This window comes from Sycon ciliatum, chromosome 6 (genome assembly GCF_964019385.1).
Source record: "Sycon ciliatum chromosome 6, ocSycCili1.1, whole genome shotgun sequence".
Classification (NCBI taxonomy): domain Eukaryota; kingdom Metazoa; phylum Porifera; class Calcarea; order Leucosolenida; family Sycettidae; genus Sycon; species Sycon ciliatum.
The window spans coordinates 19471513-19496614 of record NC_088648.1 but is presented as its reverse complement, the minus strand read 5'-3'; the positions used below and the strand labels follow the sequence as shown (position 1 = coordinate 19496614).

The window sequence follows — 25102 nt, the reverse complement described above, 5'->3', positions numbered from 1 at the left end:
GCAATGACACTCTGTATAAGCGCTGCGGAGCTGTCCCCATCAGCGAGATGATCACAAGGCAGCGCTACAGTCTCGCTGGCCATATCTTTCGTTTGGCCCCAACTGCTCCTCCACAGTTGGCAGTGGATATGTATCTTCGCCTGGCCAACGACGAGGGCACTGAACGCTTCAGGGGTCGACCTCGGACGACTTTGGTAACGGTCTTGCAGACGGAACTGTTATAATGGCATGGACTTACCCTCCACCAGCCGCTAGATGTTGACGCAGTCCGCACAATGGCAGCGGACCGACAGGCATGGCGTGGAGCCCGCCCCACCTAACAGGACTGACCAGACATGTTGTATGCATATTCTATTTTATTTTATACTTTGGATGAAGTTTTCCATTAGTCATATTTGTGTTGTTGCTAACGGCTTTTGTTGACGTCACTTCTCTCATTTCATTGTATCGTATTACTCTTCAGACATCAATCCTGAATGGCATAAGCGAAAGTGGCACCCCCGCCACCTACGCGGACATGCTTTAAAAAATATATATATCGAGTGCTATGTCAGTTGAGAGAGCATGAATAGCTGCGAATTGTCTGAAAATTGTGTCCCGATCTGACCAGGCGTTCAAGAGTTATGGCCGAAAATGTGCCCTTGCAAGGAAAGATTTTTTTGTTGCACGCTGTCATTTGTTGGCAGCACTGTATTTGAATCTGAGCAGACCGTGCGCAACTTGGTGTATCATGGAAACACGCGAAAGTGTGCAAGTCCAAAAAGTCCAAAAAATCACGTTTTTGAGCCACGTATTGGGCATGCACGGCGGCTGGACTTTGGCCAGCACCCTCGTGACGTTGCAGATATGTGGCTTGAATATTGTAGTTGACGTTGATTTAGTGACTATGGCAAGTTTGAGTCGAGTCAAGAAGTCAGGTAGGATTCAGTACTAGGCAGTAGTGACACGTGAGTGGTAGTCTTTGCCGGTTTCTGAGGGTATCCTGGATTTGGTATGCAGCGCTGTGGAAATGGCTTGCTGTGGAGGTCCCAGCACTGGATGTTGTATCAAAGGTACGACCTCGTAGCACGTGCTAAACCTAAAAAAATTCAAATATTGACTTGGGTCTGTGTGAGTCTGTGAGAGAACGCCCACTCGTTCCGTTGTGACAGATTCCAGGGCCTCGTTGAGGGGCCCTACCCCATCACCCATGGCTGCTTCTGGACTTGTTTTAGGTTTGGGTCCCGCGCACGGACAGAATGAGCACGAAAATGTGAAAAAAGTGTAAATGCATTTGTTTGGCTCCTGGGTGGCTCGCACACCGTGGCACTTTGTCGGAAATTTGAGTTTTTCCGGCCTGGAAAGCCTGTCAGTGAGGCGCAAGAACATGTACATGTACATGTATATCATGTCCTAGTGGCAGGAGTGTGTGGTCAAAATTTCACTCAAACCCATTGAGAAACACCAAAGTTACGGTCAATTGAGTGCCATATGAAATTTATGGGTAGGCTGCCCCCATAGAATGGGCAACAGAAGCCAGGTGTGCACTGCGTCCATGTAATAACGGGGTTGGGTGAGAGATTTTATAAGGGCGGATGATGAGAGCATGCGGGGTTGACGGAGCGGAATTTTAAGGATTTGCTTGTGGTGTATTTCAAGGTGTTTGTGAGAAGACACTATGTCAATTGGATTTGGAAAGTTGGCATTGATGAGGGTTGTGAACTCCGGCTGGGGCGGGAAGAGCATGATCTTTGTTTTTGCTAGATTTGGGGACAATCTCCAGGACGACATACATGTACTAGGGCTAGTAATATTGTCATTTTTTGCTATGGCAGATTGCAGATAATACCGACTAACCGTACACAGCCGTGGAATAGCATCACCGGTGCATGTGTATGCTAGTGCTGCTACTGCCTGGCAATACCAATACTACCGGTAGTACAGCTTGGTGAAAGGTTGTCGCGCGGCCTCCCCGGCTGGATATCTGCGCTGGCGAAGTAGATCTACGGTTCAAGGACCGGTCAACCGCAGTGCGACAACTACAGTGTATATCCCTAAGTAGTAGACCACATTGTAGAGTATTTTACTTATACACAGTGTAGTGGTAAACATGCACCTGGCAGTGGCAATATGTCGGCAAATACACGCCGGACAGTAGTTCACAGTGTGCATACCTTAGTGCGGCCGTGCCATACATGTCATGTACACACGTCATGGAGATCTCGATTCTGATTTTCAGATAACGAAGTGAACGTGTTGAGTTAGTCATCACATTTTGGTGAAAAAATCACAGTTTGAGCGAAGGCTAAGCGGATAGTGAGTCATGCTGTCATATGACAGCAGGACTCGTAAATCTATGTCTCATGTCGTAGACATGAGCTTCACTCACAAGTACCCAGTTACTTAGTTACATGTGCTTACTAGTAGTAGTACTCCACAAGGAACGTGTTACGTAGGATACGGATTTCTGTTTTCAATTACTCACAGCTAGCAAGACATCTTTCTCTTTCGAGTTCACTTCAACTAAAACACTCAGAGTCACAGTCAGTCTCGATCTCCAGCATGCATGCAGCAGTGTTCGTTGTGCGTGGGAGCGCTGGCCTGGCTGCCAGTGTGCCAGTGGTGAACGCTTTAAAATTATGGGCTAGTAGGTCTAGTACTAGGAGTACTACTACAGCACAGCCTCGGAGTCGGAACAGCTAGCAATACTCGTACGAGTCGGAGCTGGTTAGCTGCAACTCACCTTTACTGCTAAAGTTAAGTTTAGCTGAAGTTAGTATTAGCTCTACAGGGAATTATTCATCATGCGCGAAATATTGGGCTCCGCATTACTACTAGTATAGTATCTTCTTCATTAATTTTTTTCTGGCGAAGACAAGTGCTGCGCTGGCCGTGCATCTGAAGCGGCAAACTCTCCTTCTGGCGTTGCAAAAACGAAAAATAAAGTGAACAGGTTCGCTGCTCAGGAGTTGTGCTAGCATAGTTAGATGTTGCCTCGATAAGCTCGGGATAAGAGAAAGACTGGAACATGCGGAGAAAACAGAGTACTCTCCGCCGCAGTTCCGCCACGGAAAGCAGTGAGGAGGATGATCCAATCTGTATCAACCAGGACATACCGCCCGCTCACGGCTATGGCGAACATCGCAACATCCGCGGAGATGTTGACGACGCTGCCGTGTTCCAGGGCTCAGAATGGACGCAAACCGCGAACAGCACAGCCGAGACGAGAATTGGAGTGTGTATGTCGGGCAATGAGCTGTACGACTCAATGTTCTCCCTAGGAGTTCTCAACTCGCTACTAGCGCGCAGTGTTCGCATTGACTTTCTCAGCACCGTAGATGCTGGATCGTTCGTAGCTAGCTCCTATCTCCGCTGGAAAGATCGTGAACGGCACCAGCATGACACCCTGCTGTGGCAGGAGTACTATTTCCGTCGCCAGTGTGTGGCCTATCAGAAAATCGCCACGGAAAACGGCGACCCCCGACCAAGACCATTTGCGTCTGGCTTCTTTGGCAACCTCGTCCTACTTGGGTTTGTGTTCATGGTGATGCTCCTGCCGATCGTGGAGCTTACTGCATCTGTGTTCACGCGATGCTTGTATGTAGCCACGTCCTGGGTGTATCCGCAATGTCGGGAGAATAATGTGCATGGCGGAATATTTCTGACACTGCTATCAACAGTTGGACCGCTAGCGGGGCACATGCTATTGGTGTTGGCAAAGAAGGTTCGTGTGTCAGCGTTTGGGGAATCGCTGGTTCGAAATGCTGCCGCCAAGCTGTTCGTCCTAACAGCCGTTTTCTTGCAGACGTTCTCTCTGGTGAGTTTGAGAATAGAGCTATTTGCTCAAGATGTGATACATGTATTTGTTTTGCCCATGGCCTTTGGGGACGGGGAAGGGGCGTTGAGAGAAGATACGACGACATTATCGTCTGTGCATTACACTTTCCTTACGCAGAATGACCAGGAATTCGGGTGGGCATCACTTCTTAGGAATACTGTAAATATACAAAATAGCGGCGCTGCAAAATTTCGGCAGTTCACGATTTTTGACATTTCGGTGGGGTAGAGGGCATGGTATAGTGCGACAGATGCTGTGAACAATTTCATCGGCGTTTTAATTTAGGCGTTTTGGGTCGGTGCCGAATATAGCCGAAATTAAATAGCTGCCGAAAATTTGTATATTTACAGTACATGTTTAGTTCAGTAAGCAGTCCGGTCACTGTAGCCAGTCAATAGTCCACCACACAGTCTGAACCCTGAAAGCAGCTGGACTGTGTGCTCCCCGGACTCTGTAAGCATAAAAATATGGACCCCAAGTGTACGGGGAAAGTCGCACAAATACAGCGACTAGACAGGGATTCAAAGGAACACTTCCAAAGCTTGCTTGTACTTTTTCAGGTAGAGTGGACAGTTTCGAATAGAACCGGTTTGACAGCAAAATTGTGTAGATCCAATCCGATCATCAGCGTGGAAAAAATGTTTGTGGAAGGAAGCAGGCACGCTGAAGTTTGCACTGAATCCAGAGTCGATCAAAGCGAGCCTCCCCTTTGTGTTGGCAAGTTGCCTCCAAGTTGCCCGATTTTTCGTTCCAAATTTGGGATCACAGAGGTGGCTCGAAACAGGAACAATTTTGGAGTCAACGTCAGGTTCACCCTGAGTTCTGAGATTAGGTAATTGCTTTCGCTCCATGACGACCAGTACAGAGAAAAATAAGCCTTGGGTGTGCTTCCATCAGTTTTCATCGGTGAGGGGAGAGGCTGGTTACCTGTCCTGGCTGGTTACCTGCGACAAGATGTTGATTTTTCGAAAAGGTTAAAGGCGCAGTGTGAATCAACACTCCAGACTCACCTGCTTGGTATGGCGTTTCTGTTCATCGCAGAGCAATGAACCTTTGGCTCGGAGTGAAACACATCTTGCTGTCACTTGATAATTATGTTTTTTAGTCAAATTACCAAGAGAGAAAGTGAATAGTGAGCCCCGTCCTGTTTGCCACCTATGTCCATTTTGAAATCAACTCCTCTGCTGGTACCTGTGCCCTCTTTTTTCCCAGCTTCCCAAAGCCTTTCCCTATTTTCACACTGTTAACTTTTGTTGCTCGCCACCTTTTGTCCTCTGTTCTGCAGTTCTTTTTGATGCACACGGCAAGGGACACAGGCCCCGAAAGCCTAGCGTCTGTGTTTCAAGGTGATTCGCTACTTCATGTTTCGCCCCAGCAAGCTCTATATGCAGGTGTGTTTGTTCATGCCATCATCTGCTGCCATACACACAGATGGCCTGTCTTCGGAGGCATCGTACTTCATTCCATACTTCTAGAGGTAAGGCAAAGATCATCGGACATATGGATCATATACGGGTGCAGAAGTGATTTCACGCACGCCTAAGCTGTGCTTGCCATAATAACAATATAATAATACAAGGCGGCAGGTCTTGAGTGCAACAGCCATCACACTAGCTGGATTCTGTATGTGTGTGTCCATTGCACCATCCAGCTGACCTCCATACGTTGCCATAGCACACCGTCAGCAATGCGACACATCTAGTGGTATTCTGTGCTTTCAAACAACTGTTTCTAGAGTGATAGTGATCTTCACAAACTATCAGCCATTCTACGTTATCTGACTTCACTGGCGAGAGTTGTCTACATGTACTCGTCAAAGCTGTATGAAGGAACTCAGAGTAGCAATGGGTGTGTCGCTTTGCTACTGGTGTGCTGTGGTAATGTGTGGAGATCGCCTGGACAACTGGTTACTTGTGGTCCTAGAAGGAAAAATCAGGAAACTAAGGGGAAGAGATCATACTAGATTTTGTTATCATGCCAGATGTGCTAGATAAACACGTGTTGTGTTTTTAAAAGTCAGCCATGTTTGCAATGGTAAGTGCATGGTATTCGGGGATGCGATTATGGACCAGTTACCAGTTTGTTGACTATTCTGGACAATTGACAATCAACCTCCCTATCCATTCTCTCTGTGTTTGTGTGTCACTCTGCAGTATCGCCTGGGATTGGAGTTTTTGCAAACAAACATATACTTGTTTGTTATGTCAGCGCTGCTCATTGGTCAACCATTGGTGGTCGCTTGGTTACAAGACCATGATATTCAGAAATACAGGTGGGTGCTTGTTTTCTAATGCTCACAGGAGACATTGTGTTAAACTGGCCTTCTATTTCGCATTCCAAGCCTGATCTTCCTTTTGGAAAGAACCTTTCAATGTGTGTGTGTATGTGTGTGTGTGTGTGTGTGTGCGTGTGTGTGTGTGTGTGTGTGTGTGCATGCGTGTGTGTGTGTGTGTGTGTGTGTGTGTGTGTGTGTGTGCATGCGTTTTTTTGCATGTTCAAGTATGTGGATGTACGTCTACATGTGTGCGTGTATGGTGAGACTCTAGCCATCGCGTAAACCAAGCAATTGGAGAGACTCCCAGTCTGGCCATACATCATTGCTGCAACAATTATGCAGAAAACTAATGAAAGGTTTCATATGCTAGTCTTGTTCTCGTTCGTGTCTGCGGGCGGATTGTTATCTCCACTGTAGAGGCCAAGGGACACCATATCCATTTCATGAACTTTGGACATAGATACATGTTAATAGTATCCATGTTGTGCCCAAGAGCATACTGGAACAGGTGGTCCTCACCTCAGTGGGCTCTGGTTTGGTCAAAAGATCGAGTGGGCACATTTTTCGAAGTTCAAACAAGAAACCTAGACACCCAGTTCACTATCCACCGAACTGCACCGCGCTTGACCTTCATGTTTCTAAGGCTTTTTTTCGTCCATTGCAATTCATTACCTCCTTTGACCAGATACTGGCTCAACCTGCTTTACAAGCCCTTCTTTGACGCCAAGGACAGGTGGCAGAGAGCAGGCAAACAGGTCATAGCGGGTAGCAGAGGTGACAACCTTGGCAGGAGTCATGGCGCAAGTACTGTGGACGAAAGTGAAGAAGAAACAATATCCGACAACGGTAAGTAGACTATGGGTAATGTTTAGAACTTTATTTTAAGCGTACGCTGCCTGCAGTGTAAGCTGTAATGTTTTTATGAACCCTATGTATGTTTCAAAATTTTGAAGGACGCCTCACGCAGCTTCATTATACTTGAATTGTTTGCAGGCAACCTGCCTACACTCAAGAGAGCACTGCATTTCACACAAATCCATTGGTATCGTTACAACGTTTCGGTCTTTATGACCATCATCAGGAATGAAGTGAACATGGAAAGAACAGCAGTATAAAAAAAGGAGGCAAGCAAGCAAAGCGCAGTACATAGTGACAGCGCGCGTAGAGAAGTGCAAAGCAGGTCATGGCGGGTGTGCATTACTACACATTCATGACAACACAAGAACAAACGGCGAGGAAAGTAGATACTGCGCTACAGCAGTGATAACAGCCCAGTTCCAGTCTCACACCACCAGTGAGGTGTGTAGAGCCCCGCGCCACTCGCAGTAAGGTGGTGTTATAGCAGATCCCAGCCACTGTTGTTGTTAATTTCCGGGGATCGCTCCCTGATATTGAAAAATCTGATAAAAGCAACAAATTTGTAGCAATGAAAATGACCACTTACCTGGAGAAGGCAGAATCCCTGTTGTCGGACAAGTCCCGGTTTGAGAAGGTTGAGCTTACTATCGACCAGTGGGAGGAGGAGACCCGAAAGATACTCCGCCGAGTTTGCGAGGGATCCTTGGAAAAGGATTTATACACAGCCATGATGCCAGGCGACAACAGCTTCCCTGAAATGTATGGTCTTCCAAAAGATCACAAGTCCAATATTCCTCTCAGACCAGTCGTTGCGGCCTGCGGCAGCCCAGTTACAAACATCTCCATAGTCCTCGAACGCATCCTCAATCAATGTCTCCAGTTCGTGCCAGCACACCTGGAGAACACTGTTGAAGCACTCCAGTGTATGAGGAGCGCGTTTCCCAACCTCAAGGCCCTGCCCGGCACCATCATTGTGACTATGGATGTGGTGGCCCTTTACCCTAGCATCCCGATTAACGATGGTATTGCAGCAGTCATGAGAGTCCTCCGACAACACGAGGGCAGCATCGATCTGTTCGGTTTCCGAATTGGGCAGGTCAAGGAGCTCCTCGCACATGTGCTGAGCTCCAACTACTTCCGGTTTGGAGCGCAGGTGTACCACCAGAAGGATGGTGTGGCTATGGGCAATAACCTAGCGCCCCCCTTTGCCATCCTGTACATGCATGACCTAGAGAGTTCGCTCTTGCGTAGTGCACCTGCCAGCCCAGTTCTGTACAAGCGCTACATCGATGATGTTTTCATTGTGTGGAACCTCGGTCCGGAACTTCTGCAGAGTTTCCTAGATCACTTCAATAATGCCGATCCTAATATTAAATTCACTCACCAATCCACGGAGTTGACTGGCTCCATCAATTTCATGGACACGACCGTCCATGCCTCACCAGATGGATCTATATCCTATGAACTATACCGCAAGCCATGTCACAGCGGACTGGTATCAGACTACAACTCGTCAGTTCCCAGCCAGCAAAAGAAAGCAATTGCTTCCTCTGAGTTCCTGCGTGCCGTCCGTCTATCCTCCAATGCTGACACCCTAAAAAGAAGTGAAGAAAAAGTAACCAACATCCTAAAATTCAACAACTTCCCAGAGTCAGTTATAGTTTCGTCACGTGAACGAGCTATGCGCCCCCGACGTGGCAGAGTGCAGAATGAATACCCTGTCACCCTCAACCTACCGTTTCACACCAAGTATATCCACAACAAAATTCATAAATTACTCCGGAAGTACAAGATAAATGCCCAGCTGATTTACAGGAACCGCTGTCTAAGTTCTATGATTTGCACGTCTGCCCTCCGCAAACCACCATGCCGCAGGTATGTAGACCCGTCCAAGCCCCGTAAACGGGGGCGGCCCAAAGCTGCTTGTGTCGCCTGCATGTCGGGTTCAGAAGCATGCACAGAGCGAAACGTCGTATACCACCTCGAGTGCAAATGTGGTGATAAATATGTCGGAGAGACGTACCGCAGCCTCGCCACCAGGACAAAAGAACACAACGACGACGCACGCAACACAGTGAGCGGCACTGCGCTGGGTGAGCATTTCGCGGCCAAGCATGCATCTGACCCATTGCCATTGGGAGCAACGACTTTCTCGGGTGTCCGGGTTCTAGGTTCTGAGCGTGACCGCCCCAGGAGGAGGATCCGGGAGGCCATCAATATCAGGGAGCGATCCCCGGAAATTAAAGGGGAAGTTAAGGCAAAAATTAAAATTTCACCAGTTGTAGTCTTCGGGGTGCTGAGTCGAATGGTCGTGGTCCGAGGAAGCTGAGACGCTCCCTTCCTACTTGAATCCCAATCGAACTCGCGCACTTCCACCGAAACTGGGTGACTGCGCCCTACTAGATGGGGATTTGTATGCAAAATGTCACTAAACGCGCCATTTCGTTCTTATAAAAGCACGGATGACCGCGATTGGCCCATATGTTGTAGTCTTTTGGACGCTGAGTCGACTGGTTTTGGTCCGAAAAGGCTGCGATGCAGCGTTCCTCCTTTATTCCCAATCGAACAAGGTTGAACAAGCGGTCACGTGCTCCTGGGTGCCCAAATCACCTTGTCACCACGCCAGCAGGCGAGAACTTTCACACCAAGGTTCAACTCGAGTGACAGGATTGCACCCAAAAAAGGTCAAACAGGCTAGTAAGTTGTACCCTGCAGGCACGGTGACCAGGTGACTGGCGTACGCAGGAGCACGTGACCGCTTGTTCAACCATGTTTGATTGGGAATAAAGGAGGAACGCTGCATCGCAGCCTTTTCGGACCAAAACCAATCGACTTAGCGTCCAAAAGACTACAACATATGGGCCAATCGCGGTCATCCATGCTTTTATAAGAACGAAATGGCGCTTTTAGTGACGTTTTGCATACAAATCCCCATCTAGTAGGGCGCAGTCACCCAGTTTCGGTGGAAGTGCGCGAGTTCGATTGGGATTCAAGTAGGAAGGGAGCGTCTCAGCTTCCTCGGACCATGACCATTCCACTCAGCACCCCGAAGACTACAACTGGTGAAATTTTAATTTTTGCCTTAACTTCCCCTTTAACAACAACAGTGGCTGGGATCTGCTATAACACCACCTTACTGCGAGTGGCGCGGGGCTCTACACACCTCACTGGTGGTGTGAGACTGGAACTGGGCTGTCATCACTGCTGTAGCGCAGTATCTACTTTCCTCGCCGTTTGTGCTTGTGTTGTCATGTATGTGTAGTAATGCACACCCGCCATGACGTGCTTTGCACATCTCTACGCGCGTTGTCACTATGTACCGCGCTTTGCTTGCTTGCCTCCTTCTTTTATACTGCTGTTCTTTCCATATCCACTTCATTCCTGATGATGGTCATAAAGACCGAAACGTTGTAACGATACCAATGGATTTGTGTGAAATGCAGTGCTCTCTTGAGTGTAGGCAGGTTGCCTGCAAACAATTCCTATGTATGTTGTATGTAAAAATATTTTTACAAAACCCTGTGAGTTTTTGTATACTATAAATTCTCCTTGCTGAGTAGTGGTTTTGTAGGATTCACGCATCTGTTTTTTTAGGCATATAATTATGTGGTGCGTGTTGTGTGTGGAATGCGTCCGTGCGTGCCCTTCTGTGTGTGTGTGTGTGTGTGAGAGAGAGAGAGAAAGAGAGTGTGTGTGTGTGTGTGTGTGTGTGTTTCTGTACTGTGCGAGTATGCACACATGATTGTCCGCTTTTTTTTACCACCATCAACAGCATTCACAGTGTTCGCGACATTCTGATCATACCGTAGTAGAGTTGAGTAGTGGTGATCCTGACAGTTACATGTACAGAGGCAGCTGTGTATCACCCAACTAGCGAAGATATTGATTCTGCGTATTTCCAGCATACTGTCTGGCTTGCGGAAATACCCAACCGTGGTGGTGATGATGTCAACATTGGATATGATAAAGCTTTCATAGGTTTAAAATGGCAATAAACATAATTAGCTGAAGCAACATGTTACGAAGTTTTATTGAGATGTAAAGTGGTGTTGGACAAAGAAGTAACTTTGATGGAAATATCAATCAATAAAACTTTCTTAATTAACATGTCGCTTCAGCTGATTCTGTTTATTGCAGTCTTAAAACTGTTGTCACCTCGCCGCCTGTTCAGCTTTCATAGATGATGGAATACGTCCCCTTTTTCTCTTTCCCATTCCTGTGCTCAGCAGATAGGATAGCAATGGGACGTTTGGCAGGGATAGCACCGGACTGGTTGTTCTCAATGGCTGATCAGGGACCAGTGTACAGCAGTCATCAGGTATCACTCTGTCTCACAGTGAATCAATGTGAATCTGTGGAGTACCTTCTTGCAACTTGCCTTCATATTATTCTTTCAATGCTTCAGTTCACTGTCGTTAGCGGCGTTGCTGAGTTTGTGCTTGGTGCCTGATTTTAGTTGCAAAGAAACTACTTTTTAAGCAACATTTTAACTAGAGTACTTAGGCATGGGCACATGTTGCATTAGACTTTCAATACATTTTTGTAATTGGAATTTTCTGATGGTGCTTGGGTGGGAGTGGGGTATATGTACTAAGAACAATTTCTCTTTGGATATAAGTTCATCCGCTGCTTCTGTGGTGTATAATCAAAATGAAGGTTTCAGCCATTGTGACAAGGGGTTGTTGACCGGGAACCATTATAGGAAAGAATTTCGGGATTCATTTCAGTCCCGCCTTTCAAAGACGCAGTAATGTTGCCCAGGACAACCCATCATTCTCACGGGCTAGTTTTGTTGTGTGCCTGTGTCACTGCAGGAGGAAGGGTCTGGTGAGGAAGGTGAGCACTGCCACTCGATACCGTATCTCTCAAGCCTGAGACTGGCCACCATACTCAGCAGTACAGCACATGGACAGCCACTTGGTAAGGATGGAAACAATTTGTAACGCATGACTCTATTGAATATATTTTCTTTCAGTGAGGTTTATTCTGTATTTTATCTTGAATATGTATAGATTATAGACCGGTTAGGAGGTCTATACAGGATATATAGACCGAGTAAAAGACCTCGGGGGACCTCGGTTTTTTACGAGGTCTATATCCTGTATAGACCAACTATGAGGTCTATAATCTATTTATCGTGTTCTCCACGCGATAGTTTCTCTTCATATACCACTTATCCTTGTAATTCTAATAATATACTATAGCCTATACCGCCTTGTACGGCATTGCAGGATCAAGGTCATTGTTTAAACTGAGGTCAGCATCGGTAGCGCAGTGGCTGGGTGGTAAGGAAGAGTGAATGAGATTCACATGGTTGTGGGTTCGAATCCCATCTTGTGCATTTCTGCTTTCTTCACAATTTCTTTTCCTAAGTGGGAGAGAAAAATTCTAAGTCCGAAAAGTTCTAAGGAGTCAAATATAAGTAGTCAAATATATTGTGTATTTGACTAAGCAGTCAAATACGCGATAGATTTGCCTGCTTTAAGTATCAGGGAAATTAGTGGGGTCAAATACTAAGCTTGTGTTTACATGAGGCGTTTCAACCCGGGTCAGATTTCAACCCGGGTTGAGTTCGACCCGTGTCAGATTTCAACCCGCCATGGACACAAGATGAATGGCGCGTTTACATGACGCATTGCGCTTGACCCGGGTTGAAATTTCACCCCGGGTTGATTTCAACCCTCCCCTTGGGGGAGGGTTGTCATGGGTCAAGAAAATCGTACAAACGTAGTTCTGTGTGTATCTTGCGCCAGGTTTGAACAGCATTGCACATGCAAATTTCGCGCGAACGGATTCACGTGACCATACAGGATTCTAGAAGTGGACTTTTGGCGGCATATCAGTATTTGACCCGGGTCAACTGTCTTCATGTAAACGCTCACCTCTTTTGTCTGTCGTACAGACTTTCAACCCGGGCTGAACTCGACCCGGGTTGAAATTTCTCATGTAAACACAGCCTAAGAAGGCGATAATGATCCAATATATGCATGCAAGTGGATCTAGGAAAGAAATTTGAGCTCAAGTTCACTTGCCCCTCGTCTTGGTTTTTTGGATATCTGACAGAATTCTATAGAAATAGGATATCATGATAATATCATATGATATGTTATTTGATATTATCATGGTGATGTTGGTCAGCTTAATTATTGCATCAACTACCATATTCGCAAAGCAGAGAGTTCTGCGGCTCATGCTTTACTTTGTTGCATGGCATTCAGTGTGTGTTTCCACCTCTTTGTTGCGTTTGTATTAGGTCCATTGCAGGCAGTATTCCGACAGCTGCAAGAAATAGCTCAGTCCCAGGCAGACGTGGCCTCTTTGGACTGGGAGCACATCTATACGACTGCCAGCTTTTCTAAGTACGCAACAACGGTAAGTTTGCAGGCATGGAAGACAGACAATAGTAGAGATTTCCCTCAACCAGGGTTTGAGAGTACCAGCTGATCGTTGGCCTCGACGCAGTTAATTGCATGTAAGGGTCATGGATGCAGTAAAACACCGGGTTCATGCTCTGGGCTGCCTGTGCGGTTTCAAACTCGTGACCTTGTGAAAAGCAGCCAGGACCACAACCACATGGTCAAAGTGTTGATCCTACTACTTTGAATGAGAGCAACATGGCTGCAGCTAACGCAGTTTTTGCCGTCTGCTGGGCATTGGATGTGAGACTTACCTGGATACAGCTAACAGAGATTCACCATCTGTTGGGCACTGTATGTGAGACTTACCATGTCACCCTCGCACATAAGCGCTACTTTTGTCAAACAGTGGTGTCCTGGGATGAGCGAAGTTTCCTAATCTTGCTCTGGTTCATCACTGTTCTAAATACAAATTTTCGTTCACGAAATCTTACGTTAGATCACTCCACCACCAGGTTTCGCTACAAACTAAATTTCGTTTTTGGTCGAGGTCTGTCACCCCGGACGTTCAGAAGGGCCAAGGAATCGAAGTAACCGTCACTAAACAGGCACTAAGTGAGGTCCTCCAAACTTCACGTGAAATTCGAAAACGACTCGCGTGATCGCGCTTGGTACGGACTTTAGTTATCTCGTCCCCCCCCCTCCCCCCCCCCCCTAACGAATGCAGCGAAAGTTAATTTCAAACGAAACTTTGCACTTATACAGTATCAAAGAGAAGAAACACATTTGAACGAGTTATCCCTTTGGAGTCCATAGCTTTTTTGCTTCCTCGGAATTTGTGGCAGTGACGAAAATGCGCACTCAATTTCCAACATAACTTTGGTTCTACTTCAACGATTTTGAAGATCTCGGGCTCGTTGGAAAGCCCTTGATGAGAAGCAACTATCCACGACTGTAACAAGATGATAAACAGTCAGAAAATCAGTATCCGAGTTTAAATTATACAGTATCACAATTATAATTATAGCCAGTGGTATTGCAGCTGTGTGAATCTCGTATCCGTAAGTATACAAAGACCGCTACTCCAGTACTGTTCGGCGCTAGCAAGGGTCCACACCGCTTTGATTCCCACAGCTATGCAAAAGACGCTACTTCCGTAGTGTCGTCTTTTTGCTGGCACCTTTGTTCGTCAGACTTTTTCCCTTGCAAATCCCTCAAACTTATGGATATGGACAGTGTAATTAGTATTTTAGCAGCATGTACGAGAGGTTGTATTCAGCATTTTTTTTCTTTTCTTGCAGGTCATCCTTGTCATTGTATCCCAATTGTTACTTCCGGTGCTAGTTTGGGGCCAGTACTGGCTACTGACCTGGCTTGCAAGGACAGTCGTCATGACACTGGCAGTTGGTTGGCTGCTTGAGCAGTCAACTGGGAGCATGGCATATATTTGGGATGCTGTTGTTGCCATGGCCCGGTAAGTGTGGATAAAACTTGATTGAATTATTGGAAAGAGTTTAATTCACAAAAAAAACGTGCACACAAACAGGGGAAAGGTGTGCGATGTGAATGTGACGTCATAGAAGCCGATTTGCCAGGGGTCAGGGTGATGCTGACCATTCTGTTTGTTCCGGGATTGCTGATGTACCATGTATACGCCTGTTACAAGAGAAGCACGCAGAATCTGCATATGCACTGGATATAAACCCACACATGTTCCCTTACAGCAACGATAGCGTTCAACATCTAAAATAATATATAATTGAGCAGATCAAGACTAGCACCAGGTAACTGCCTCTTCCACACAAGTGGCGAAAAAAAATTCGACGGGTTCGCATACGGGGCGAAAATAATAGTGTGGTTAATGTCGTGAGACAACGCGTGATGAATAAGAACGATTTTTATGTTTCCGGCCCATAACTGTTCATGCTCAGTGCTGCTCAATCATAATCTGATCGATTTGAGCCAAGTACATGTCGTGTGCTGTCTAACCCGGATTTGTGAAAACTGAACTATGCACTGGTGCTGACTGGTGATAACTTCACTCACATATTCGGATTACAATGAGCAGCATTGTATTACGTGATTTGTAAATGTATGCTGAGTACGTGTTTATCCTGATGCATCCTGATGCCGGGAAGTCGGTCTTCTTTTGGTGGACTTCCTGCAGGTCGGTAGCAAACAAAAGTCCACTTCTGTTACTGGTGAATGATGTTGTGAACTTCACGTCACCTCCACTTGCCGACGATGCACAGCCACAAGAGAGCAGAACAGACGAGGAGGGCAACTACCTTAACTTGCATTCAGGATGTGATGACAAACTTGGTCTGCTGCCGCTGCTTCGGAAGAAGACCGATAGGTAAGCGTTGAAGGCTGCTCATTTTGATAGTGAAGGTCATAGCCGGTGGTATGACCTCACTGTTTCGACAAAATGGTACAAAAGAGTAGTAATATTTCCACACTCGCCCGAAGGTCGCCCAGTTGACCGAAGAATACTGACAGGTAAGAACTAGTGGTGTGCACGGGTAGGCGGGTACCCGTGCTACCCGTGAGGACCTCGGGTAGTCGGGTACCGAATAGTACCCGAAAACCCGAGGTCGCAGATGACATCATGTACAGTGCACGTGTACAAATAATTCACGCATGTCTACCCAAAGCGCAAGGGAAGGGGCCAGTGTGCATTGTGGTCTTACCATGGAAACATTACCCGATCGGGTACCCGTGCTACCCATGGAAACTACCCGGACCCGATACCCGAAGAAAATGCTACCCGTCTCAGCCCTAGTAAGAACCCACCTTATCTTGAAATGCAAAGTACAGCTCAATGAAATCATTCTGGTCCATACCGCACCGGGTGCTATACAGCCCTGCCTGCCACATATGGGGTGTGAACCGGTGAAACGTGCACACATGACTCTCGGTCGGATTTCTTAATGCACAGTAGCTGCACTTCAGGTTCAAGCGCATCCTCCTTTTCCATTTCCGCAAATTAGTAATGTCTCAGTTTGTGCACACGAGTCCAGTTTCTATTTTATTTGTTTGCTCTATTTTACTTCACCAGAAGCACAGGCAAAGTCTGCCTTCTCACTGGCCGTATTGCCACAGTTTTCGCAAAATTATGAAGATATTGATAATGATACTTCCTCCGTATACAAAAACTTCGTGACGTTTTTTGAACGGTGCGTTTGAGCAAGAACCTTCTCAACAAGCCACGCCAAAGGCTGTCATCGACAACCCACATTCATGTCGAGGTAAGTTTGGTTGTTCCAAAACAGATTCTCCATGGAAGCCATGCGTGTGAGGACGTTGCCGACGGGAACTCAAGAGTAAAATAAAAAAGACTAACACTTACTTGCTCGAAGCTGACACAGTGACAAAGTGGAGCTCGGGGCAGGAACACGGAATCACGCGGCACTCGCTGCCGTGAAGCTGGCCAGGCTCACACTGGCGGAGCACTGCCCAATATGCATCGTGAGAACATAAATCAGTTCCGCTTGCACGGCAACATGAAACATTTCAGTCGTTGTGCAACCAGCGCAGACTCCGGATCAGAATGTCGACGGCCTGGCTTTCTTCGCCTCTCTCCAGTCCGACGTCTTCTTTGTGGCCAAGGGGAATCGCAGGGACCTCCTCGAAGCCGTTTGTAGAATGCTGGGAGGATTATCCTGGCGAAAAAATGCGAAGCGCAGACCTGTAGAGAATTGACTATTAGAATGCACTCAGTACGGTGTTGGTGTAATGCATCCACGGAGTCGGGTTTCATTGCGCAGCATCTCCAGTTTCGAAAACAGGACCATCTGTTCCACACAATGCACTACGTCTACTATGCCTTTCTCTGTGTTCTTTCTAGAATAATCCTTGTCGACACGTCACTGAGATACTCAAACAGGCGAAGCGCTGCTATTGGCCCTGTCATCTTGCACGCCAGAAACGTTCTAGGCTGCGTCTTTCACACTCTGGCCGGCATGGAGATGGACGCTGAGTTCTTCCGTGAAATGGATATCATTGGCTGCGAGGATGAAACAGAAGTGTTTCACTTCCTGGTTAGTTCATCTCGATCGATATGTTTATGTGAACAATTGGTACTGCTCAACCTTCAGAGGCTCCTCAACTTTCTATATTAAATTTTCATGACAATGGAGTGATGACTTGCTAGTTGAGAAGGGAAGTTTCCTAAATGGGTAAATGGCTGCGTTGAAGTTTGCGGACAATTAGAAAAGACTTGATAGCACCAGATTAAAATGTCATAGTTGGCATGAGACTCAATTTGACTGAGCATTTCCAAGATTACTTGAAACCCAGAGTGTGCGGCTAGGGATGGGTTGGTGTCACGGCGCAATTCCGCGATCACGACATTCTACTGATGTAGTGCGTACGGGCAGGTTTAAAGCGGATCTCTTTCTGCGCAACTGCAGCTCAGTGGTACGCACTATTCCACTTTTCGTCACTTATCTGCTCTAAATAGGATGTAGTCGCGGAATTTCGCTGTGACAGACACCGAAGCAGAACAAGAAACAAAGTGGACACTCTGGTTTTCATGTGCTTTTGGTTTTCGTATCGATAGGAATACCACCACCCCATGCATCTTGTTACATGTGAAGCTGCTGAAGTGGTGGGAGATGAGTAGATCAGGCCCACCACCAAAGTTGTCAATGGCGGAAAATTCCACTTGCCGACTTCTTTGCTTTGCTTCCCATTGTTGTAATTTTTCATTTACCTCCATCTAGGTGTTGTATCCTGATCAGTGCGAGCCTAAGAGAGGGGAGATCTTACTGCTCCAGTCCAAAAGTGTTTCTTGGCACGAGAGGTCAATGGAGATTGAGAATGGCAAGAACAGCTTCAGCTGGTTCCAGGCTCTGGATCTTCTCCCCAGGTATGTGGACACAGCTAACGTCCTTTTTATACCGGCCTGCTTTCAAACGTGTCCAGCATTCTTGACCCGATATTCCAATCTCTGGTCATGAGTTTCATCGTACAATGAGTGTCCCTTACCTTCCTTGTGAACATAACAGCATGTGAATCAAGTACAGTCAACTTCGCCAATAACGACATTCGGCGGGGCATCAGAAAAGTGTCCTTATTCGCGAAGTGTCCTTATAACCGAAGTCCCATTTGAATGTATGTGAACCCATATTTTGTATAGTATGACATGCATATCAAAATCAAGCTCTTTTCTTGCTCTATGTCAATGTGTACTTTATTTTCATATTGCAGTTGAAAGGAACTAAAAATTCAATATGCAAGGGAAATTAATTGAAAAAATTAATAATAATATTATGCCTTTTTGATACAGTAGATACAGGGCCAGAGACATGTACATGTACATGTATGATGATTACTGTACAATCATGTACCACTACATGTACATTGTATACATATAGGTGTGCTGGTAAATCCAACAATTTTGAAGCCAACATAAAAAAGGAAGAAAAAGCCCCCTCCCCCTTGGCTGCATTTTCTTGCATGTGTGCCTTTATAATAATTATTAATTATGAATAATATCCATCACCATAGGTTCTGGTACTTCTGCATGACAGGTACCGTAAAGTACCGTTGATCCGCCCCCACGCCATGTCGCTTCCCAGCTGGGTTTTCGGCAGGGGGCGGGAATTAGATCAAGGCTGTCAAGTGCAGTACGATGTATAACAACGTAGAGGATCAGTCTCAATGTGCTGGATTGTGCACATTTTGATCCTGGATTGGCAAGTATTGTGTACAGCAGTGTATGCGTCGGTTCAACATCGTATTTCGTTGTATACGCCGAAGTCGCTTCACAAGGAGAAAATCGACAGGGGGCGGGAATTAGAGAGGGGGCGGATCAACGGTACTTTACGGTACATGTACTTGACTGACAGGTACTTGAAATAGCTGTCAAAAGCCCAGAAAGTCGTTATTCAAGCAGTGAATATGACCTCGGGGCACTAAAAGCATGTCGCTATATGCGAATTGTCGTTATTCAGATAGTCGTTATATCCGAAGTTAAATGTATACAGTTAGATGGGACTTTGCTCTGGGCATGGAAATTCGGTCGTTATTCGCGAATTGTCGTTATATCCGCAGTCGTTATTAGCGAAGTTGACTGTATACAGGTATGCATCAGGAGAAAATACTTTCCAATTTCATTCGACGTTCACGATATTACTGGTCGTGTCTGGTGGGGAATTAATTGTGACTTAGCAAATTGCATCCCAGGAATCCAAGTATCCACCAGCATATTGAGGCCCATCACATTGCCTCTCCCAATTGCACTGCCATGCCTCAAAGTAGAACAGTACGCCCGTGTCAACTGATCTTCCCACCACCTTCAGAGCGGGGTGACTTGACTACACGTGTATATAGTGGACTAGCAGTTGGGAACATTATGTGTGCAGGAAAGAAAGAAAAAATTAACGCGAACAAAATCAGTTTTAAGGAAAAGGAAATATGAATACGTGTAACTCTCAATCACAGTAACCAGATACTATATACAGTCAGACTTTCAAAATCACTTTTGTGATGTAGACCCAGGAATGAGGTTTGATGGTGGCCCAGCTCTCTTTCCCAGCGACTGGAAAGACAATACTTAGTTTTGAAATTGTTTGATGTGACAACTAACTGTAGGTGAGCTGGCCCTCACTTTCATGCAGTGGGAAATGTTGCAAGTATCAACTTCGTTTTATGTTGTGTGTCACATCCATTTTCAGGGTGGTGAGCGCGCCGCTAATGACACTCACGGATGCCATTGGGGAGAAATACTCCAGGTTTCGATCATTCTTCAACAAGCCTGGTCATTTGGACTTGAAAGCCTTGTACTATGAAGGCCAGTTGGCTATGGATGGTGACATCGCCAGGGAGTTCACTATGTTCCTTCCCAAAAGTGTTCCCTTTCCATGGGGTAGGTGCTGTCATCTGCCCATAACTGGCTATAGTGAGGCCAGTATTAAAACTACAAGCTATCAAGTGAGAGTTTTCGGGTATTTTTGACGTGGTGATGTGTGGCCGAAATGTTGTTGTGGCTGAAATGTTGTTGTGGCTGAAATGTTGTTTTGCAAGGTTCAGCGTGACAGTGTATAGAGGCGGAAGCAGCACGGGCCGAAAATTTGATGCGGCCGAAATGGGTTTTAGCCCTGGGAGGCCGAAATTTGAGTGGGCCGGCAAGTTGTAGACTTGCAGTATTGGTGGAACTGAGCTGTAGCTGGTGATTTTCCACAGTCAGGGTAGGCAGTGTGGAATGATTTTAAGGTTAAATATGCATGTGATTGATACAAAAAAGTCGGCAAGTTCTGGAATTGTTTTGTTGCTTATGAAAGTCCTGATCCTCCTCATGCCGGAGATCCTCTCCTTATTTACTTTAGCAAACTTTGTTTCCAAGAATATGCATAGAGTATCAGGTTTTGTAGAGTATGGCATTGATGTCACTTTTTTTGTCTCTGTTTTCTCAGTACCCCAACCGCGCCGATCATCTCTGAAGCAGCGTAGAAACAGTGGTACGTTATGCCGCAGCAATCTTGATGTTCTGCTTTGAACGCTGTTGCACAAACATTTGCCTGAAGACCCTGCAATATGTCCTTTACAATCGCTTGCATCCATGCTGACCTGTCTCCTTAGTGCCCACAACGTTTGGTAACATGGTGGTCAAAAAGCTGTTTATTTCGGATTTTCACTACCACCAGAGACCCTCCCTCCATCTGCAGTATATTTATCATATAAAGTCAATAAAACAAGTTGAATACACACTAAAACAAAGATACAAGAATGAGGAGTCACATATCATTTCAGAATAGAAGTTTCTACGCCGATGTCTAATTGTACTTTGAATTTCTAACTGTTTCTGTGTCCCATGCCAATAGAGAGTGGTGGATTTGAGTTTGCTAGTCAAAAGCGGCGAGTCAGTTTCTCACCTGCAGAGATCCAGAGTAATGCCATTTTTGCCCAAGATCAAGAGAATCTTCTCCACAGTCCTAATGTCTTTTCCGAAAGTGTTGGGCAGGATAAAGCGGAAGACGTATCTCCCCGGTCGTCTAGGTCTTCGCGCTCATCTTCATCCAGCAGCTGGCCGTCGCGCACCAGTTGGGCCGACTTGTCACGCGAAGTCGATAGGAACTTGGACAGGGTTCCCGGCCCCGCTGCAAACATCCCCTTCGACAGTTCGTTCTACAAGTTCCGTACGGCAAAGCTGGCCGATCCTTACGGCTCATTCTCCTCATCGGTTGATGGCTCCATCTTTGACATGTCTGACCCGTCAGATGAAGAACCCAGACCTGGACAAGGCAGCGAAGAGCAAAGTGAAGGAAGTTTGGATGATTCTGGTTTTGCAAGCCATGACCCATTCAATGCTGAAGGTGAGGCAGACAATTCAAGGACTAGTCGACAAGACCCTCCGACGCTGGAAAGTCGCCGACCGATTCCAGAAATCACGATTCAGCCGAGCACCCCACTGACAAGCTCAACTAAACAGTGCAGCTCAACCACAAGACAGAGACGGCAAAGTTGGATTCGTGCGTCCAAATCGCAGAGTCATAGTCAGTCATCCATCCCCGAAGAAGATGAGTCGGAAGCTGCTACTGCAACATCGGCAATAAGTACTGGTCTCATGGAAATGCCTCCACCATCTGAAAACTGCACTAATATGTTTTCTCACTTATCTGAAAAGAAAAGCTTCTCACCGAAAGCGACCGACAATCCGTGGTGTGCCGAACATCACTCGCAGGACACGAGCGACATGAGTGAAGCCGAAGACTTTGCAGTCGACTATGATCGAAGCACTATCCCTGGGAACGCAGCATCAAATGCCAACAAGGACACTTCGGGTGTGTTCTTTCCAAAGTCCGCTGATCTGCCCGTCTATCCTGAATCAGATAGTGCAGCACGTTATGAGAGGCAGCGGAGTTTCAAAGCCTTTGACGCACCCCAGATGACGGATCTTCCCACAGGAAAAGTCCTTACGCCAGTGAGCTCCCCATTGGTCGTCATACTGACTCCACCGGACTCACCTGGGGAAAACGAACAACATACCCACTCTGATGTGAAAGTCAACTTGCCACCGTTCAGGACACGGACTCGAATTGTTTTCGACAAAAGGGCCAGAAAAGAGTAAGTCCCTATGTTCTTTCTAATTTTGGGGCAAGAAAACCTGGATTTAAGTTGTCGCCACTCGTCTTCTTGGCGCTGAATGGAATGGATTTTGTATGAGGAAACTAAGACGCTCTATCCTAAAAGTCCCACCTAGAAGCTTCTCGCTCCACGTACACCGACGTACCGACATGGACCCAGACAACAGAGGCAGGAGGACATAGAGTGACGGTAGTAGGCCACAGCCATGTGAAACCGGAATGCAGAAGAAAACTAGGAGCAAGAACAGGATGACAGACCCCACGAAGAAAGATTGAGTACATGCGGCTAACATAAACGGGCGAGGACAACCACCACTTGGGAATGTAAGATTATTCTCTCTGGACCGAGCCAGTCGAAAAAAAACCCGTCACACTTACGAATGCATGAATAAGGGAAAAATCGGGTGTACATGTATAACCTCAAGTGGCAACATGGCAGCATAACAACAGGCACAACATACATGTATCTACAGCCAAGAAAGAAAGAGAAGAAGATGAGCAGACATGAAGGGTGGGGAGGGTGGGGACACTGGTGAGACTAAAACACCTGACTGAAGAAGTCAAGCAAAAAGAACAGCAACAAAAGAGAAAACACCAGGTGCCATATTCGCAAGAGATTTTTTTGTTGTGCGAGAAATCATTAATCGCCTCACTCGCTCCGCTCGGTCGGCGAGAAATATAACGTCTATTTCCCCGAAAATACGTGATAGGAAATTAGTAGATAGGTTTTTTATAGAAACTCCGTGAAAGTGCCACTTTGCTTCTTTTTAAGTAAACTTGTACCTCGTTTATCCAGGCGGTCCGGGACCGGCCACTCCCGGTAACTTTGAAATGTCCGTAACCCCAAATCACAATACTTTTTGAGGAAAAGTCATAGGTATGACGTATGACGTCACTGGTTCCACACAAGGTACAAAAGACTAGTGATATCTCCAGTCACACTCGCCCGAAGGGTGCCCAGTTGACCGAAGTGTTCGTCCGGATAACCAAGGTATGAGTTTACGGGCAAAATTGTAATACTAAAAAAATGCAGTCATCACTCATCAGGACGATGAACCGAATGATCTTGATCCGCGGAGGCAACGATGCAGACTTAATCCCTACTCCCCGCCTACTCACTGTCAAACATGGCCCTTAGTGATGTGTTCATGGCCCCGAAATGAGTCAAGCATGCGGGGCATCATCGGTCAGTTCCTTGTTACCAACACCATTCTATTTCGAGGTCTGAAGATCACATGGAACTTTGATTGAAGGTCATGGTTCTTGTTTAGTTTTGTGATACTAATCCACCACCATATCGAGGACCATTCAAGGGTGGAGCATGGCCCCTGTTCATATGGTTGTTAGCGGATTTTCAGTATCATGTATGTTAGCACTGAGATGGTCAGCCAAATTAAAAAATCACGTTCGCGTGAGACTCGGCTTGAAACCGAGTTTTCCGCATCCGTAGGAACGCCACCACCCTTCAAGGATCATGGCGCAGATGCAGCTCCTAAAGCGGTGGGAGGTGAGTAGACCAGCTCACCAGCAAGTGGTCAAAGACCGAAAATCCCATTCACTGCATCCATGGTGCGCCAAGGAAAATATTAAATGGAGACCCGGAAAAAGTGGGGCACAAGTTATGCGTTAAAGTCCACCGATTGAACCAGGTTTGCACAAGGTAGCACCAGACTGACAAGGAGTACTGAGACATTCCACGGCAAGGAAGTGAGCTTGAGCACTGCACGATAGCGCTAACCAATGGCCTTCCAACATGGAAGGTTCATTGATATTAGTGATAATTCCAAAGAGGGGAAGGTATGCGCCATGAAGCCGAACACAAGCTACACTCCAAGGAACAGTGGAATAATGGCTTGGTACGATAACGGGACGGTAAGACCATTGGACAATACGGTCTAACCATAAGTCGACTACACCAAGCAACAACCACCCAACTTCCTTGCCGTGGAATGTCTCAGTACTCCTTGTAAGTCTGGTGCTACCTTGTGCACGTCTGACTGTTCAAACCCTGGTTTAGTTGGTGGACTCTAACGCATAACTTGTGCCCCGCTGAGCATTTGCAAGATGAACACGTACATCGCACACGGCACAGCAGAGGCACCACTTACCTGTGCATTGCTAGCTGAATTAATGGCGGGGAAGAATTTGTTCTTGTGCTTAGGATCAGCCATGTATTGCATGTGCTAAACCATTAGCCATCAATGGCTCTAAACATGTCCCAAGAAGGACAGTGATGGAGGGTATGTAACTCAATATCTCATAATGTGCACTGTTGATTTGATCAACGTGTACTTGGACAGTGCTTATCTTTCATTTTAAGAGTTGCGAAATTGTCTTAAGCACCAGTAGCAATACAAATAACCTAAAGATCCCTGTGTGGTCGTCCAAAGGTCCATAATGTTGACAAGTTTATACTGGGGACTTCCGCCTCTGACTTGGGCTGTGGATTTCTATGTGTGTGCTTTCTGCAGATCCTAAACTCTTCAAGCAACAGGACAGGTTTATAACACATAGTAAACATAATGGTAAAATCGGTAGAAAATCCAGTGTGTTTATTGCATATATTTTACTGTTAATGTGGTTGCCAATATGTTTTTTTTAAGTACATTGTGATCCATATCTATGTGGTGTCTGAAACTTAACAAGGACTGCTGCAAATCAATGCCGCAGTTTCGATTGGCAGTATTCAACATTTCACCTTGGGAGG

At 46.3% G+C, this 25102-nt stretch overlaps 1 protein-coding gene and 1 long non-coding RNA gene across 3 annotated transcripts; both read left to right on the top strand.

The window, feature by feature from the left end:
• The first annotated feature begins 2644 nt into the window (after nucleotides 1–2644).
• On the top strand, nucleotides 2645–25016 carry LOC135819571 (uncharacterized). Of its 2 annotated transcripts, none has more exons than XM_065332803.1 (15): nucleotides 2645–3796; nucleotides 5103–5294; nucleotides 5971–6089; nucleotides 6778–6938; nucleotides 11180–11268; nucleotides 11765–11870; nucleotides 13204–13322; nucleotides 14608–14780; nucleotides 15474–15662; nucleotides 17154–17346; nucleotides 18031–18176; nucleotides 19987–20177; nucleotides 20725–20769; nucleotides 21133–22375; nucleotides 24867–25016. In XM_065332803.1, the coding sequence occupies exons 1-15, from the start codon at nucleotides 3008–3010 to the stop codon at nucleotides 24871–24873; spliced, it is 3762 nt and encodes a 1253-aa protein (XP_065188875.1). In that variant the 5' UTR covers nucleotides 2645–3007; the 3' UTR covers nucleotides 24874–25016. The 2 variants fall into 2 exon arrangements, with proteins under 2 accessions (XP_065188875.1, XP_065188874.1); XM_065332802.1 differs by having other exon boundaries at nucleotides 11177–11268.
• LOC135818889 (uncharacterized) lies at nucleotides 18753–19391 on the top strand. The gene is made up of 2 exons (XR_010553804.1): nucleotides 18753–18840; nucleotides 19159–19391. It is a non-coding gene; the product is annotated as an uncharacterized LOC135818889 (long non-coding RNA).
• Nucleotides 25017–25102: the final 86 nt, after the last annotated feature.

Bases quoted from the DNA above. Each gene is read 5' to 3' on its own strand.
- LOC135819571 (XM_065332802.1), top strand. From the start codon at position 3,008: ATGCGGAGAAAACAGAGTACTCTCCGCCGCAGTTCCGCCACGGAAAGC. The intron at 15,663-17,153 runs GTAAGCGTTGAA...TGTTCTTTCTAG, and splicing joins CTTCGGAAGAAGACCGATAG to AATAATCCTTGTCGACACGT. The intron at 20,770-21,132 runs GTACGTTATGCC...CCATGCCAATAG, and splicing joins GAAGCAGCGTAGAAACAGTG to AGAGTGGTGGATTTGAGTTT.